At 46.8% G+C, this 17542-nt stretch overlaps 1 protein-coding gene across 1 annotated transcript in view; it reads right to left on the bottom strand.

The window, feature by feature from the left end:
• CSMD2 (CUB and Sushi multiple domains 2) overlaps positions 1-17542 on the bottom strand; it is a 655429-nt gene that overhangs the window by 125508 nt on the left and 512379 nt on the right. The window contains exons 31-37 of the mRNA XM_059070872.2: positions 17362-17478; positions 14363-14476; positions 6626-6721; positions 5217-5420; positions 4722-4846; positions 3740-3836; positions 2519-2623 (exon numbers count right to left, since the gene is read on the bottom strand). Of these exons, the coding sequence (XP_058926855.1) occupies positions 2519-2623; positions 3740-3836; positions 4722-4846; positions 5217-5420; positions 6626-6721; positions 14363-14476; positions 17362-17478 (858 nt within the window). The remainder of the gene's footprint in view (positions 1-2518; positions 2624-3739; positions 3837-4721; positions 4847-5216; positions 5421-6625; positions 6722-14362; positions 14477-17361; positions 17479-17542) is intronic.

Below are 17542 nucleotides of genomic sequence, written 5' to 3'. Positions count from 1 at the left end.
CTGGGCCAAAAGACTCCAAGGACAATATTAAAACAATCATCAAACTGAATTGAAAGTACTTCATCTCAACTGTCATCTTGTCTCTCTTTGCCCCACTCTTCCCTGCAGTCCAAGTAGAAGGCAACTCAGTATTTAGTGGGGTGATCATAACTTAGTAACCTGACACCTGCTTACTGGAATGGCAGTGGTAGGCAGAAGGAGGAGGAGGGGCAGAGAGAAAGAGAAAGCAAGAACAATAGAGTGTGGTGGGAGAAGAATGGAATGGGGAGAGAGGTGAGGACAGAGAGAGGAAGACAGAAGGACACAGAGAAAAGTCCATTCTAATTTCTTTACATTGCATAGCTTGACTTTATTTAAGCCATGCTTACAACAAAGCAAGACTTAAAAAAAATCATATGCAATTTATTACTCTTGAAAGCATATTGTTTCATTTCCATTTCAATTAAATAAATATTAAATATGAGTCACAGCAGTAGACAAGACTTTTCAGTACCCTTCAAAACCATTTGCCTCTACAATAGCAGTTAATTCTCCCCTTCTGTACCCTCTTTGCAGATTATCTACGAAACAAACACAACTACAGGGTACTGGCTCCTAGGAATTTCAGTCTCTAAATACTAATGGAGACCTCTGTTTTCCCCTAGTTCTTTCCACTGTGAGAGGACAGTGCATGATAAACAGCAGCTACTGAGGAAACTACCCATTCTTTTGAACAACAGCAACAGCAAAATAAATTCAGAAAGGTGAATTTTTCCTGGGAATGAGGCAGCAGAATGGCAAAGAGATTTAGGAAAGTTCTATCCTTGGAACATGTAAGAAAAGAGAAGATTCTAGGGAACATTTAAGAACTCAAATTGAAATATTGGATAAGGAAACAAAACCGGAGAGAACAGAGACGAGAGGGTGAAAGGAAAAGTATGAATTATTGAAGAGCCCAGGATACTTCACCCTGCTGGGTGAGTGAGGCCTGAGAGGTCTGTGGGAGGAAGGGCTTGGAGGTCCCTGTCCTATCCTCCACCCTGCAGGGTCTTGGCTTCCAGCTGCCCCAGGGCTTTCTGAGCAGCTGCACATTTCAGTTCTTCCAGGCGATGAACATCCTGGGATCCAGCTAACCCTCTGCCAACTACCTGGACAAAGCTCGTTCATTTTGAGACCAGCTGGGCAGTGCTGACCCTATCAGGCCTCTAGCAGCAAGTGGGGCTTCCACCTGCTTATCCTGTCCAAGATGGTCCAGCCAACCACACCTTCCCCCATTTCTTACTTCTCATTCCAAATCTAACTCAGGTACCCCTTCTATAAAGTCTCACGTGGCCAGGGCTAGCTCCCCTCTTCTGTATACCCTTAGCATATCAGGTTGAACTACAGTTACTGTTTCCATGTCCATCTCTCCCCCTAGACTTTGTGCTTTGTGCCTTATTCATCTTTGTTCCGTGGGCACTTAGCACAGGGTGTGTCACGTTGCAGGTGTCCAGGGTTTCTTCATGACATTCACTTCTCCACCAGCCTCCGGGAGGAGTGACTGTTCTTTCCTTTGAGCCACCGCCGTACCTCCTGGCGACACCCCTGGGAGCACCTGGAATGCTGTCATGTCCTGCTCTGTCCACGTGTCTGCCTCTCTCCCATGGACTCAGAAGGGACTCACCCATCTTGATCTTACCCAGTCCCAGCATCGCGCCTGGCACATTGTAAATACCCTATAAGTAATTGCTGAACGAATGCGTGGCAAACACTGCTGCCAACATATTTTTTCCTGTACCCAGTGGGGATGGGCGGGGGCAGGCCGTCTCAGGATGAAAGCAGCTGCCCCAGCAACCTCTGTCTTTGTCGCCCCACAAGGCACATCTGCAGCCCTTTTCCTTTTCTTTTTTTAAAAATTAAAATAATTAATATAATTTTTAAAGGTTACTTTCCACTTACAGTTATTATAAAATACTGGCTATATTCCCCATGTTGTACAATACATCCTTGAGCCTATCTTATGCCCAGTAGTTTGTACCTCTCCCTCCCCCTGCAACCCTTTTTCTTTAAGAGTTTTTAGTTGTGACCACTTAGGGATGCTGGAAGCCAGGAGGTAAGGTTTTGAGGGTGGAAGAGGAGTGAAGTTTGCAATGAGGAGAAGAACTTCAAGGACAGTTGCATTATTGACCAGGGGTTGGAGAAGCCAGTTTTTAGGATTGGAGGAGGAGAGAACCTCCGTCGTCTCACATCCCAAATAATTTACTGGGCCCAAGCCGGTGACCGGGCCCCCCTCCCACTCCTGTGTGGACACAGAGGAAGCACACAGGTTTTTGAGGAATGAACCCTTGGGTGAGAACCCTGGCTCCACCACTTCCTGGCTGTGTGTCTTGAGGAGTTTTCAGACCTTCTCTGAGCTTGAGCATCCTCATCTAGTTTGGCGTAAGGCTTCCGTGGGGTGGAGAATATATAGCCCCAGGATAACCCCTGCTCCTCGTGGGAACTTGGGCCCTGTCAGTTCCTACCCTGAGCCCTGCAAGCAGCTGACACTCTGGATTCTTACTTTTGTACTCCAAATGGAAGCCGGCTGCAGACACGCTGATGTCTGAGTAGAAATGCAGGTAGAGCTGGTTGGAGGTGCTGTTCAGCAGGGCAGGCACGGTCGTACCTGGCGAGGAAATGGGGACCAGTCAGACTTAGCCTCTCCTCACCCCTGGGTGCCTGCCCATTTTGTTGTCTGTTGCTACCTGCTGACGTTCTGCTCCCAAGGCCCCCAGATGTCCCCAGTTATCAAACTCACTGAATGACAAATTAGCTCGCCTTAGTGTGCTGGGTCTCCAACAGCTGAGGGAGGAGAGACTCCAAACAACTTCCTGCAAAATAGCAGTGGCAGAGCCACATGCCAGCAGCAGGGTGACTTCCCTCAGGTGGCCTATGAGTTTGGTCCCCTTCCAGGCGTCTTTAAAGTGACTCTGACGTGGATAATTCTCTAGGCCATTCAGGCAGTGTAGACAGTTTATCTGGGGCACATGACTCCTCTTAGGTCTTGGCAGCATGAAGTTCTGGGGTCTACAAGACCCAGATAATTGCCCTGACCTTTGGGCAAAATCATACACCACACTTAGAAGTCCACTGTTGGAATGGAAAGTGGTGTGGCCACTCTACTGACAGTCTCTCAAAAAACTTAAATATAGAATCACATATGACCCAGGAATTCCACTCCTAGGTGTATACACAAGAAACTTGAAAACATGTTCCCACGGAATCTTGTACGTGAATGTCCATAGCGACATTATTCATAATTAGCCAACAAGTTGGAAACAACCAAATGTCCATCAACTGATGACTGGATGACTGAAATGTGGTCTGTCCACGCGGTGAAGTGCTGATGTGTGCTGTACATGGTGACCCTTGAAAACGTTACACTGAGTGAAAGAAGCCAGACCCAGAAGGCCATACATTGTAGGACTCCATTTATATGAAACGTCTGGAACGAGCAAATCCATAGTGACGGAAAGTAGCTTAGTGGTTGCCAGGGGGTGTGGGGGTGCGGGACAGTGGGGAATGTGTATAGATGGGTACCTGGTTTCTTTTGGGGGTGATGAAAATGATCTGGGATTGGACAGCGGTGATGGTTGTAGAAGCTTGTGAATATACTAAACCCCACTAAACTGTACACTTTAAAATGGTAAATTTTATGGCATGTGAATTACATTTCAATAATAATAATAAGGGCAGTCCACTACTGCCCTCAGAGCCCGGGTCCCCAGGAGCCCCGCCTCACCCGAGAAGCTCCCCAGCACGGCTCCAGTGCTGTCTGCGCCATCAAACACTTCCAGGGAGTCCCAGTTCTCCTCTGTGACAAAACTGACGACTTGAATCTGGAAAGGCAGGGGGACTGAATCATTGGTTAGGCAGCCCTCCCTCCTTTCCTCCCTTCCCATCTACGCGAAGGGAGGAGCACCTAGTCTGGACCTGACACTGTGCTAGGAACTCTGGTAAGAGTAAGAAGCAGTCCCTGCCCCCCAGCAGCTCACTGTCCAGTGGCGGAGAGAGGTGTGAGAGGTGTGCACAGCAGTGGGATACTCCGTCAGGTAGAGAACGGGGAAAGGAAAGTCCAGGCTGCCTCGGTCCAGCTGGCCTCCTCCTCACTTCTCCAACACTCCTTGGGTTTCCTCACTTTCCTGTCTCGACTGCACCAGACATCCTGCAGCTGTGAGCCAGTAACCCGCACCTGGCCGAACCTGTCCACCTTGAGTCCCTGCTGCTCCCTGTTGGCCTTGCCCGCCCCGGGCCCTCCTCCTGGCCGCTGCAGCTGTCCTGGGCCTCCTCCAGCTGGCTGTCAGCCCCGGCCACCAGTATGGTCCCGATTCCACTGCGGCCTCGGGCTGCAGGCGCGACCCCCCAAGGTGCGCGCCGGGGGGGGGGGGGGGGGGGCGGTCCCTGCTTCATCTGTGCTTTGCCGGTTTGCTCCTTCCCCTCGCCTGCAATGCCTCCTCTTCCATCCCCCCACACTCTGAAGAACAGAACCCTTCAAGCCGTTTGAGAAACATCTCCTACGATTCCTCTCCAGCCTTCACACTCCAGCTCCGGGCCCACCTCCTTCTTCTTTCTGGCTTCCCTGATGGCCGAGGCAGCGCCCACCCCTTGTCCTTCCTGAGCCGGGAGCTGTTGTGTTTTTCTGTTTGTGGGCCTCCCCCGCACACTTGGCCTGAGGGGCAGGGACAGGCTGCTGTGTCTGCCCCCGGCACCCCCTTGGCCCTTACCTGGATGCCAGCGCCTTCGGGGACCATGATCTTCCACACGCAGTTGAGGCTGTTGAGGTACGGCTCGGGGAAGCCGGGGGACAGGATGGTGCCCCTGCGCTCCGTGAGGTTGCCGCCACAGGGCACTGGGAAGGAGGCCGCTCTGGTCTCTGTTTGTCCCCAGGGGAGCCTCCCGGGCAGACCCCTCCCAGGGCCCCCGGCCTCTCTGTGACTCCACCCCCGGCTGGCTCCACCCCCGTCCCAGCCCCGCCCCCTCCCGTGGTTCCTCCCCATACGACCCTCCTGAGGGACCTGGTTCCGGCTCCCCCGCCCCCATGTCCCTCCCCCAGCAGCCCCCGCTGCTCCTCCTCGCTGTCTTCACGCCCACCCACAGGACGAGGGCTTGGCTGGCAGGGGTTCCCCTCTGAAGTCACTCTGGCCGATGGGGCTGCTGTGCGTCTTGCCGGGTGTTGGCCGGCCACCCTCGCCCCCAAGTCCTGGTCGTCCAGGACTCACCCACACACGTCGGTGCCGAGACATTCCACTGGGCCAAGGCCCCGGGAACAGGGAGGCACTGGATTTCTGGGGAGCCCTGCAGGGCGTAGCCGGAGTTGCATTCGAAACGGACGGTGGCGCCCACCGAGAAGTCACTGCCCAGCCTCCTGCCGTAGCGGGGTTCCGGCACCGAGCTGCACTGCGTGGCGCTGGTCCGGGGCACCGCTGCAGGGGACAAGGGCGCTGAGGGGCAGGCCGCACCCCTCTAGAAACTGGTCCGGGGACGGGCACACCGGGGGGCTGGAACTGGGTGGGACCCTGAGAGGCTCTGGGTGCTTTCCCTCAGAGCAAGGGGAGGGGGCTTTCTAGGATGAGGCCCATCTTACTGAAACATAGCTGGACACACAATGTTGTAGCACAGCTTCTGGAAACCATGGGAGGCACTGTGAGCCCCTGGGCCCAGACTTGAGGCCCCGCCTTCCCAATGAAGCCCCTTGTCCAGTAGGGTCCCATGTCCCCTAACAGGGAGAATGGCCCTTCCTTCTCCCTTGACCCTGCCTTTGCCCTCTTCACCCCATGTGCCTGAAGACCCTGCCCAGGGCCCTGCTCTCATGACCTGAAGCTCCCTTCCTCCTACCTACAGGGGCTAATAGAACCTTTGACCCCAGGCCCCAGGGAGGGTGTCCCAGGGGCAGGAGTACCCCTGCACAGGGCAATGCAGCTCATCCTGGGCAGTGGAATGAACAGGACCATTCTTGGAACCTGAGCCCTAGAAGAGTGGACGTTCTCCTGGACAGAGAGAGGCTGGGGCCTCCAGGTGGAGGCCAGGGTGCTCCAAGACTCGGCCTTTCCGGGCTCGTAAGGGACGGAACAGACACTGATGACTTGCTTCATGCCAGCTACTCTGTGAACTCTTTTAATGCCATCGGTGAGGTAATGAGATCACCCTCATTTTACAGGTGAACAAACTGCGGCCCCAAGAGGAGGAGTAGCTGGTGCCCAGTTAGAAAGTGACAGAGCTGGGATCCAAATCCATGTCCAACTCACTCCAAAGCCCGTGTTTTCCCCACACCTTTACCGGGTCTTGCAGGCAAAACCAAGCGCCACGGGAGAGGGTCTGGGTAAAAGGCCTGGGTTGGTCTTCCCAATGCCACCAGGACTGTGCCAGACGATGGGCAGTGGGGGTGTGTGTGCAAATTAGCTTCCCTTCTATGATTTCTTCCCTTATCCAGCGTGGAGTTTGGTCCAAGAATTGTCTGTTGGGTACATGAATGTATACAATTCAACTGAATTTCAGGGAACTGTCCCACAAACCAGTAACTGCCCCCAAACACCCTAAGAATGAGGCGCAGACTAGGGGGTCAAAGGTCCCTGTTTTCTCTGAAGAACTGAAACTGCCTTCACACCTCCCACGTCCACGTCCTGCATACCTTGGTAGACAAAGTGGAAGCCTCTGGCTGGAACTTGGCCTTTGGCGCTGAACTTAATGAGGACTTGATTGGAGGTGGCCAAGGGCAGCGATTCTCCTGCAGAGATAAGGGGCAAGGAGGAGAGGAAGACTGTGAGTCCAGCAGTCGGGCCTGGCAGGTGAAATCCTGGCCAGGATGGAGGGGCTGCCCACACCCCACACAGCAGCCCCTTCCACCTCCCAGGTCCTCCTAAAATGAAACCTCACATTTTTACTGCAAGTTACAGTTTAAAGTTTACAGAAAGTTTTCCCATCTGTGGTCTTAACGTTGACCCATGTCCATGTGAGGCTGGCATTCAGTAAGTACCTGCAGTTTATAGATCGAGAAAGATAGGTTCAGATCAAATGACCTGCTTGGAAAGGAGAAAGCTTCTAAAGATGTGTTGATCCACATGGATGGGGGAGAATGGTCATTACCAAACTGACTGGGGGTTTACTTGGAAAACTGATATCAATCTGATAAAAACAAACAAAAAAGGCACCAAGTTCTGGAAAGGAGGGTGACGTAATCACTGGAGAGTAACTGGCTTTTCCCAGATGTGATATGATTGACAATCAGAGTGATCATATAATTTATTGCTCATACTAGGACACTTCTGAGACTCAAAGGGCATGCTATTAATAATTATGCTGGGACAGCCAAGTGAAAGCTGGGACTATCCCAGGCAAAGCAGGGTGTATTGTCACCCAACCAATAACACAATAAAGTGGGGAAAGTCCGCACAGGCACAGGAAGCTAAGGAAGCCCAACAGCTTCTATATCAGAAGATAAAGATATATCTTCTGCTTGATGTGGTACAGACGGACCTGCAGCCGTGAGGTGGAGTCCTGCTCACCATCGCCTTCCTGTGGAAGCTGAGGGAGAATGTGGGCTAATGGGCAGTGGCGTGGCCACTCTGCACGCTGCCCCTCCACAGCCTTAGGGACCCCTGGGAATGTCTGCCGACCCCACCGTCAGAAGGGAAGTAGGTGTTACAGAAAGCCAGGCTACGTCTCCACTTCAGGGAGGCTTGGAGTTGGAACCACCCAAGGAGCCATTGGGAGGCACATCTGGGGTCCACCGGTGCTTCCAGAAAGCCCATGTGGTGCTACTGGTCTTGGGGATTAGAGAGCCTTTTTCACAACACACTTAGATTTACATAGATCCCAGGTGGCTGAGCCTAGGAGTCACTGCCCAGCTAAATTCTGGCTGCTGAAGCAAAAAGAAACTCATGAAGAAAAGCTTTTCTTGATTTTCACCAGCATCTCTAGTTCCTCCTCTCAATAAATGTGAGCAGACCAAACTCAACTTTTCCATTTTCCCCATCATCTGGATGGATATATGTGGAGTAGGACCCCCCGTAATCTCTCACAGGACCCATTTCAACTTCCAGTGCTGGATATATGCAGCTCTCCCTCTCCAGGAATAAACACACAGTAAAATCACTGGACATAAGAAAAGATTCCAAAGTTTTAAGAGAGGAGACCTCTCAGAAGTCAAAGCAAGTATCTTTATGTGAACTACAACAGAGAACAGGTAAAAAATCTCAGAAGATTTTTAATAGTGGTTGTCACAAGATTAAATTTAGCATTGCATCTCTGAAATTAGAGGAGGAAGACGTGTCAAAGAACAGATCTGAGATCAATAAAAGCTACAAAGATATGAGAAACTCTAGCACATGGGGCTGGATTCTGCAGAAATTGAACAGCAAAGTGGAGATTAAATTTGGGAAATTCTTCCAGAATCCACAGAAAAAGGATAAAGAGATTAAACTAACGAGAGAAATGACAAGTGACATGGAAGAGAGGCAGAAAAAAAAATCCAATATGTATATATCAAGAATTCTAGAGAGAGAAGACAAGAGAAATTGAATGAGAAAAAATAATTTAAGAAGGAAGACAGCTTTCTAAGCTTGAGAAAGACTTAAGGTTTTTGAATGAGATTGTTCACAAAGTGCCAGATCTAATTAATGAAAAGAGATTTCCACCACAACACATCCTAGTGGGCTTTTCAATTTTAAAAATAAAGAAAAAAATGGGAAAGGTTTTTAAAAGAGAAAAGCATGGGTTGCCTACAAGGACAAAGAATCAGGTTGAATTTCAACTCATCTATAATATTAACTGTTGGAATAAAGTAACCACTGCAGCTTTGAAATGTTTGTGGCCCATAATTTGATTTATAATCAGGTTGTCATTTATATGATACATCAAAGGAAAGGCATTCTCATACATGCAAGGTGACAGAAAGTACTGCAGTGAGGAGCCCTACTTTTAAAAAATGAACAAAAGTAGGGAAATCAAAAACTGTCAGGGATAAAGACAAGTAGGGAAATATAGTTAAACCCAATTAATATTGTTAAAGAGGTAACAAAACTAAATGCAAATGGAAAAACTTGTTCTTGGGGAAGAAGTCCATAATTATAAAATAATTAGTAATAACACTGATAAAGTCCAAATGTATCAGCAAAGCTTGGAAAATAGAGATGGGTCAGGTATGAATGGAAACGTGAAGAAGCAAAAGCAAAACAAAACAAAACAAACAAAACCCCAGAACGGACAAAACAAGGTGACAGATAGCAGGCCACATGTTTCACTTATAAGTAAACTTCCTCTTAAAAGAAAAAGACTCTCAAAGAAAATGAGAAGAGATAAATCAGGCAAACAGAGATAAAAAATGGTTAGAAACACAGGAGGACAACAAAATATCACAGTTGTGCTGGCAGATACTTTCACACAACATTCTCATTGATATATAAATAGAAAAACAAAATGAAGACTGTTGAGTTGTGGTCTTCAAGCTTTTCTTTTTCTCCCCCAGCCCAGCCTCAGGGACAGGGACACAGTTCACTCTCCCATCAGCACCAAAGGCTCATCATCAGTGTTTCTTTATATGAGGAATAAGAGATGATCTGAGGATATTGATATTAATGTATGTAGGTCCTACTTCTATCTATCTATCCATCCATCCACCTATCAGTCATCTATCTCTATCCCTATTTCTTTCTATTTCTACTGGTCATTTACATTTCTGTCTATCCCTATACCTATATCCATGTTTATATCTACAGGTCCTAAGTGTATACCTATCTCTCTACCTGTACCTGCTTATACTTCTATATCTATGGATATACTTATATCTATCTATCTATCAAGAGATTTTGGAAAAGCATCTTACCCTCCAAAATCCTGATTTACACGCTTGGATGAGTGTGTATGTGTGGGGTGTTCCATTTCATTGAGAACCACTGATATAATGGGTTTGAATAATGAGTAAGCCTTATCTAATGGCTATTACTAAGCTTACTGAATCCTAACAGTAAATCTCGGAGGTAGAAGTTTTACTTTTTGCACTTTGCACACGAGGAAGCTGAAGCTCAGAGCGGCCAAGGATTGTGACTGCAAGCACCTAGCATGCAAGTTGGAGAGCTGAGATTAGAGACCAGGCAGTGTGACCACAGGGCCTGAGCTTGCCCCTTCTCTCTACGTAGACTCTCTACGCAACAGAGAACACACATTCTTCTCAGATAATTAAGGAATTTAAAAAAATGTCCTTGGCTACTGAGAGGACCTCACTGAATCCCCAAAGTAGAAATGGTACAGGCTGCATTCTCTAACTACCTGGCAATAAAAATAGAAATTAACACAAATGTTTAAATGTAACGGGAGCAAAATCCAGGTGCTTGGGGAAAAAGAAGAGACATCCTTAAACAACTCTTGGGCAGAAAAAGTAAATCATGATCATGGATTATTTAGAAAGTAATGATGATGAAAATAGTACATATCAAAATTTATGGCATGAAGCCAAAACTATGCGTAGAAGTGAATATATATATGCTGTAAGCATGCTTCTTTATTACACAGAGAAACTAACAAAACTCTCAATTTAAAAAGTTACAACAAGAAGAATAAAATAATCTGAAGAAAAAAAGGGGAGACGTTATGAAACAAAAGCGGGGTTCAATTAATTAGAAAACAATAACAAAGTCTACAGAAGAATTGATAAGTTGAATATAAAACAGAATGAAGCCAACAAAATGAAACAAACTAAACAATATAAAACCTCTGGTCCAGCTGAGAAGAAAGGGCAACTATGAATATACCATTCAGTCTGTGGAGCTTGTTATTATTTTCTAATTAATTAACCTCTGCTTTTGTTTCATGACATCTCTCCTCCTATTTTTCTTCAGATTATTTTGTTCTTCTTGTGTATAACCACTAATACAAAAGAAAATAAACATCATCATAGGATATTATGTAAGCGATGGTGTTACATTTAAAATAATCACAAAATAGATTTTTTTACTAAATATAAAATATTAACATTGATGTTAAGGTAATATACCTGACTAGACCAATAACCATGGAAGAAAATAAAAGAAAAACTACTGAAAAGAGATAAAATAATGAGACAAATTTATTTTCACACGATATCGCTTCTGGCCTAGAGGACCCAGGAGAATCAGTTGGCAGTGTTAGCATTATTATGGAGGGTTCAATGACTTTGCAAGATGAATATACCCCAAATATCAGTCTTCTAATATACTAGCAAAGACAACTTAGAAAATATAATGCTGGGGCCGGCAGGTGATGCCGGGGGGAGACTCATTTACAGTGGCAGCAACAAAAATTCCACAAAATATCTAGAAATAAAGTTAACAGAAAATGGATACTGCCTAAATGAAAATTATAGCACCTTCCCAAAGGTTTTTTTGTTTGTTTCTTTCAAAAGATAATAGAGAGACATACCATATTCCTAATGGGAAATAGAGTTACTATTATAAACATGTGAGTCCTCCCCCAATTAATCTATAAGTTTAATGGAATTCTGATGAAAATTCCAATGCAATTTTTTTAAACTTGATATAATATTTCTAAAAGTTATTTGTAAGCAAAATTAAGCAAGAATAATCAATAAAAAATTCAAAATCAAGAATGACAATGGGGACTTACAGTACCATATGTTTAAAATTATTATAGCGCTAAACATTATTAGAATGTTACGCTAATTAAAGCTTTTTGATACTGATACAAGAATAAACAGAGGAGTCTAGAAACATACCTTTAACTTTATAAAAATTTAATATATGTGAATCTGGTATTTTGAAAATTCCATTAGAACAACTGATTAACTAAATTTGCAAGATGTTGGTTAGCTGTTCCCTAGTTCAAATAATAAATCAAAATAAATTCCAAAGGTATTAAAAGAAAAAAATGAAACTAAAAAAGAAGTAAAGGAAAACCCAGAGGAATATTTATTTAGTCAGCAGAAAAGTAGAGGAGAAAAACTATAACAGAAAACACTGATAGATTTAATATCATGGGAAATTTAGATTTTCTGACATTAAAACATAACCTGAAGAAAATTAAATGGAAAATGACAAACTATAGGGGAAGGTTTTTCATAGCATATACTATAGATAAGAGGTTTTTACGGCATGTAATATATATAGCTTCTAATAATATGGAGCTCTACTAAATACATCCAAAAATAAATGCTAATAGAAAATCAACACTAATTTACAAGTAAATTCACAAATAAAAAAATCATGGGGGTTTCCCTGGTGGCGCAGTGATTGAGAGTCCGCCTGCCGATGCAGGGGACACGGGTTCGTGTCCCGGTGCGGGAGGATCCCGCATGCCGCAGAGCGGCTGGGCCCGTGAGCCATGGCCGCTGAGCCTGCGCGTCCGGAGCCCGTGTTCCGCAATGGGAGAGGCCACAACAGTGAGAGGCCCGCATACCACACACACACACACACACACACACACAAAATCATGGGCCAATAATTACATTATACAAGGTAAACCTAAGTAGTAATAAAAAAAGGCAAATTAAAAAATGAGATACCATTTTCACTTTTCAAACTGATGATGTTTTTGTTTTCTTAATTACCTAGTTTTTGTGAGAATAAAACATGTCCTCTTTTTGTAAAAAAAAAATCTTTATTGGAGTATAATTGCTTTACAATATTGTGTTAGTTTCTGCTGTACAACAAAGTGAATCAGCTATATGTATACATATACCCCCATATCCCCTCCCTCTTGAGCCTCCCTCCCACCCTCCCTATCCCACCCCTCTAGGTGGTCACAAAGCATCGAGCTGATCTCTCTGTGCTATACAGCAGCTTCCCACTAGACACCCATTTTACATTTGGTAGTGTATATATGTCAGTGCTACTCTTTCACTTTGTTCCAGCTTCCCCTTCCCCCACTGTGTCCTCAAGTCTGTTCTCTGTGTTTGCGTCTTTATTCCTGCCCTGCCACTAGGTTCATCAGTACGGTTTTTTAGATTCCATATATGTGCATTAGCATAAGGTACTTGTTTTTCTCTTTCTGACTTACGTCACTGTATATGACAGACTCTAGGTCCATCCACCTCATTACAGGTAACTCACTTTCGTTTCTTTTTATGGCTGAGTAATATTCCATTGTATATATGTGCCACATCTTCTTTATCCATTCATCTGTCGATGGACATTTAGGTTGCTTCCATGTCCTGGCTATTGTAAATAGTGCTGCAGTGAACATTGTGGTACATGAGTCTTTCTGAATTATGGTTTTCTCAGGGTACATGCCCAGTAGTGGGATTGCTGGGTCATATGGTAGTTTTATTTTTAGTTTTTTAAGGAACCTCCATACTGTTCTCCATAGTGGCTGTATCAATTTACATTCCCACCAACAGTGAAAGAGGGTTTCCTTTTCTCCACACCCTCTCCAGCATTTATTGTTTGTAGATTTTTTGATGATGGCCATTCTGACCGGTGTGAGGTGATACCTCATTGTGGTTTTGATTTGCATTTCTCTAATGATTAGTGATGTTGAGCATCTTTTCATGTGTTTGCTGGCAATCTGTATGTCTACTTTGGAGAAATGTCTGTTTAGGTCTTCTGCCCATTTTTGGATTGGGTTGTTTGTTCTTTTGTTATTGAGCTGCAAAAACATGCCCTCTTATTTGTTGGTGAACAAAGTGGCAAGAACTTTCTGGAGCGATATTTGACAATCTTTATAAAAAGCCTTAAAGATCACACATTTCCTTTAACTTAGCAATTCTACTTCTAGATATTCTAAGGTAATAGAGATGAATACAAAGATATATGTATACTATATTGAATTACTATTCATGAGAGTGAAAAATAAGAAAACAATCTAAATGTTCAATAATAGAGAATTCATTACATACATTTAAAATAACTATATGATAGACTTTTATGCAGCATTTAAAAATCCTATTACAGAGAAAAATAAAAAGAGAAATGCTCACAATGAACATTTTAATAAAAATATGTATATTGTTGTGTTCAATAAAAAATGTAAAAGATTAAGTCCAAGTAGATATAAAGACTGGAAGGAAATACACCCCACCTTTTCAGTGGTTCTTTAGGGGTGGTTTTTATTTTTATTCTCTATACAATTAATTTGTCTTGCCGCTAAGTTTTCTACAACGAAAGTGCAACATGTTTATCATTGGAAAAACAGGTTGGGTCTCAATATCAACCCACAGGGGAGTGCTATACCACTTGGGGGTTGTAGACACAGCTTGGGGTGAGGGTAGCCTCTGAAGCTTCCTTCTATGTGGTATTATCAGGAGCTGACAGCAGCAGCGTACCACAAACACAAAGGTGTGGCTCTACCCGTGGCCACGCCCTGCTCACAGGGCCTCCTTCCTCCTTCCCCTCGATGCCCCTGCCTACCACCCTCACCGTGCTGGCCCAGCCCTGGGTACCTGTGTGGGAGCCCGAGAGGGAGCCGAGGAGCTGAGAGTGCGGGTTGTGGCCGTCATGCACCTCCACCACGTCGTTGAGGGCCGTGTAGAAGAAGGCGAACTGTCCAAACACCACTGCGGAGGAGACACGGTGCAGAGAGCTCAGGGGCAAGACGGGGCGGCCGTGCTGGGGGGATCCCTGGACAGCTGGAGGAGCAGGGCGACCTCAGAGGAGGGTGTCGGTTCATGGGGCTAATGCTTGCTGAGCCTTTCCACTGGCTGATTGGACACTGGGTACAGGGATGCGGGGACCTGGGAAGGGTCGGGCTGGCATTCTCCACACAGGTCAAGATGACACCGTGGACTGCACGAGCAGCCAGGCTCACCCTAGTCCTTTCTCCAGTTGCAGTGGCAGCAACTACTCTAGGAAAAGGAAGAGCCTTTCCGTAACTTCCCCTGTATTCCATGTTGATCTCAGGACCCTGTATTTTCCTTCACTTTTTCTTCAAAGATCCAGCCAATGAGGGCATCCCCTGGATACAAGATCCCACACATTTAAGAGGAATGAGGGTGCTGAGTAGCAGCCTTCTCCTGAGGAAGGCGCGACTGTCCATGGAAGAGGCAAACATCTCTACCTCATTCCCCTCTGGCAAATCCAAGGAAAGAGGCAAAATGACATGTATTGAGGACCTACTCTGTGCTGGGTACCATGCTTGCCATGCACGTCATCTTCTTCAACCCTGACTCTTCCAGATATCTGATTTTATAGACAAAGAAACTGAAGCTCAGAGGTTGAGTTCCCCAAGGCCACGCAACTAGCTCATGGGAGGGGGCTGAAAAACTGGTGGACCATGACCTTGAGGAGTCCCCTTTCAGACAAGACCTAAGGGCCCTGCCATTTGATGGCCATCACAGGGGCTTTCCTCAACTGTCCCATCTCTGCCAGTCACTGCTGGAGGGGCTGGGGTTACTGACCCTGCGGGGCCATGGGGGGCACAGCTCCATTTCAGACCCTGGTACATTCTGCCTGCACTGGTCTCCCATTTGGCCGGGTGCATCTGAAAGCAAGTACCAGGGTAAGCCCTTCTCTGCTTTGGCTTGAGCCTTGAGCATGTAGGAAGTCGGATGTGTATGCACGTGCGTGTGCGTATGCGCGCGCGCGCGTGTGTGTATGTGTGTGTGTGTGTGTGTGTGTGTGTGTGTGTGTGTGTGTGTTGAGGCTGGGAGGGACTTAGGCCAAGGAGTTGACTGCCTGCGGAAAGAAAGCATTTGCAACGATGAGTATAGTAGTGAGTGAAGTGAGAGATTTTTAGCTCTCAACTCACGGGCAGAGGAGAAGGAGGGAGAGACTGTTTTGGTGCCCTGAAAATGGGCACTGAGTGAGGGGTGGTGGCAGGGATATTTCCACACTCTCCCCTACAGAGGTGAACAGGATGGACAAGATTCCTGATTTCACACAGTGTGCATTCTAGTGGGAAGAGACAGTCAAAAGTGAAAAAAACAAAACAAAACACTTAAGCAACTAGATAAACAAGATAATTTCAGATAGTGTTAAATTTTAGAGGGAGTGGGAGAAAAGTGGTAAGGCAAGGCAGTCCACTTCAGATAGGGGATCAAAGAAAGATCTATGAGGAGAGGGTGTTAAGGCTGAGACGCAGGCTGGGGACAAGTATTTCCGACCTGAGGCAAAAATCTGCACCTAAATCCCTGGGCTTAGCTCAGTAACAAAGAGAAGATACTTGGGACAGATCACGACCCCTCCTAGAATCAGCTCTCCACATACAGGTTCCAGCTCAGTGAAACTGCCCAGACTTGGGGCTGGCTGCCTGCAAAGGCATGAGCTCTTTATTACTGGAGGAATTAAGTACAATATGCAGCCCAGCTATCAAGGATTCGGCTCTGGGTGGCAGGTGGGATTGGACAACCTTTCAGTACTTTTCTAACTGTGATCCTACAGGTCAAAAGCTCCTGCCACATGGATGTGCTGGGGAGCGTGTGCCCACGCACGCGAGTGTGCAGGTGCTGGCGTGGGAGTGGTGCCCGGTGGCAAGAGCTGTGGGTAAAGATGAGGCTGGGAATCTCCAGAGGGCAGACAACACGTCTCTCTCATCTCTGCAGCTCTGGTTCCCAGCAGAGTGCGAGGTCCCTAGGAGGTGCTTAATAAATGTTTGGTGAATGACCAGGCCTTGCCCTGTGCTCAGTCCATCCTGTCTCTTGGGAAAAAGCAGCCAGTTCTCTGCAGGCTGCCCCATCTCAGATGGTCAGGATATATAGATGACCTTTACCCCCACTAACGCCAACTCTGTTTAGAAATAGTTGTTCCTCTTCCTACAAAGAGGAGATCCAGGGAGAAAGCAGCCCGGCCAGTCACTGATTGCCCGGGTACAACCAGCCTGTGCCCTTCAGAAACTTCCTGAATCCTCCAGAGCTGCCAGGACTCTTAACTGTCCCACTGCTAACCAGGTGACAAGGCTGGCTTCTTTTTGCCGGGGCCTCTTGGAATCTGGAGGTTTCTTTGCCTTTGCGGGGCCCTGACCTGCTCCTCTCTTTTTTTTCTTGCTCATCCTACCAATTGCTGCTGGACCAGCCTCCCGCTCACAGACGGAATAGTGGAATAATGGGGCGCCCAACTCCCTCACCTGTACGTTCAAGTCCAGCTCAGTCCCACTCCCTCCCTTCTTCCTGGCCCTCCGCCACCCTCCCCTGGGTTCCCAGTCGGCCTGGGTCTGCAGCACCTCTATGCAGACCCGGGCAGGGCTAGGGAGCCCCCGGTGCACCCTGCCTTCCCTCTGTCCTGGTTGGTCCTCCCTAACCACCCCACCCTTGGTTCCAGCAGGTCTCACTGGTCCCTTCCTCCCATGTGTATCAGGAGTGTACTTTACAGCCCACTGCAGAGCAACGGCACGCAGCTGTCCTCTGAGGGAGACTGCTCGGCCCATTAGCACAATAGGAGTGGATACAATTTGGAGTGGAATTGGAAGGCGTTGGAAAACACAAACAAATATACACAAAATCCATACCGTAGTCCTTGGGCACGGTGACAAAATACAGGCAGATCTGTCCACTGGTGTAGTTCTGGGGATAGTTAGGGGACAAGACCACTCCATCTGAACCCACATACTGTCCCCCACAGGGGGCTGAAAAAGAAATCAGATAGAGGGCCAGGTGACCTCATGGGCCTCTCATCAGCTGTCCACCCTC

This window comes from Kogia breviceps, chromosome 1 (assembly GCF_026419965.1).
Source record: "Kogia breviceps isolate mKogBre1 chromosome 1, mKogBre1 haplotype 1, whole genome shotgun sequence".
NCBI lineage: Eukaryota > Metazoa > Chordata > Mammalia > Artiodactyla > Physeteridae > Kogia > Kogia breviceps.
This window is presented reverse-complemented; position numbering and strand designations above follow the sequence as displayed.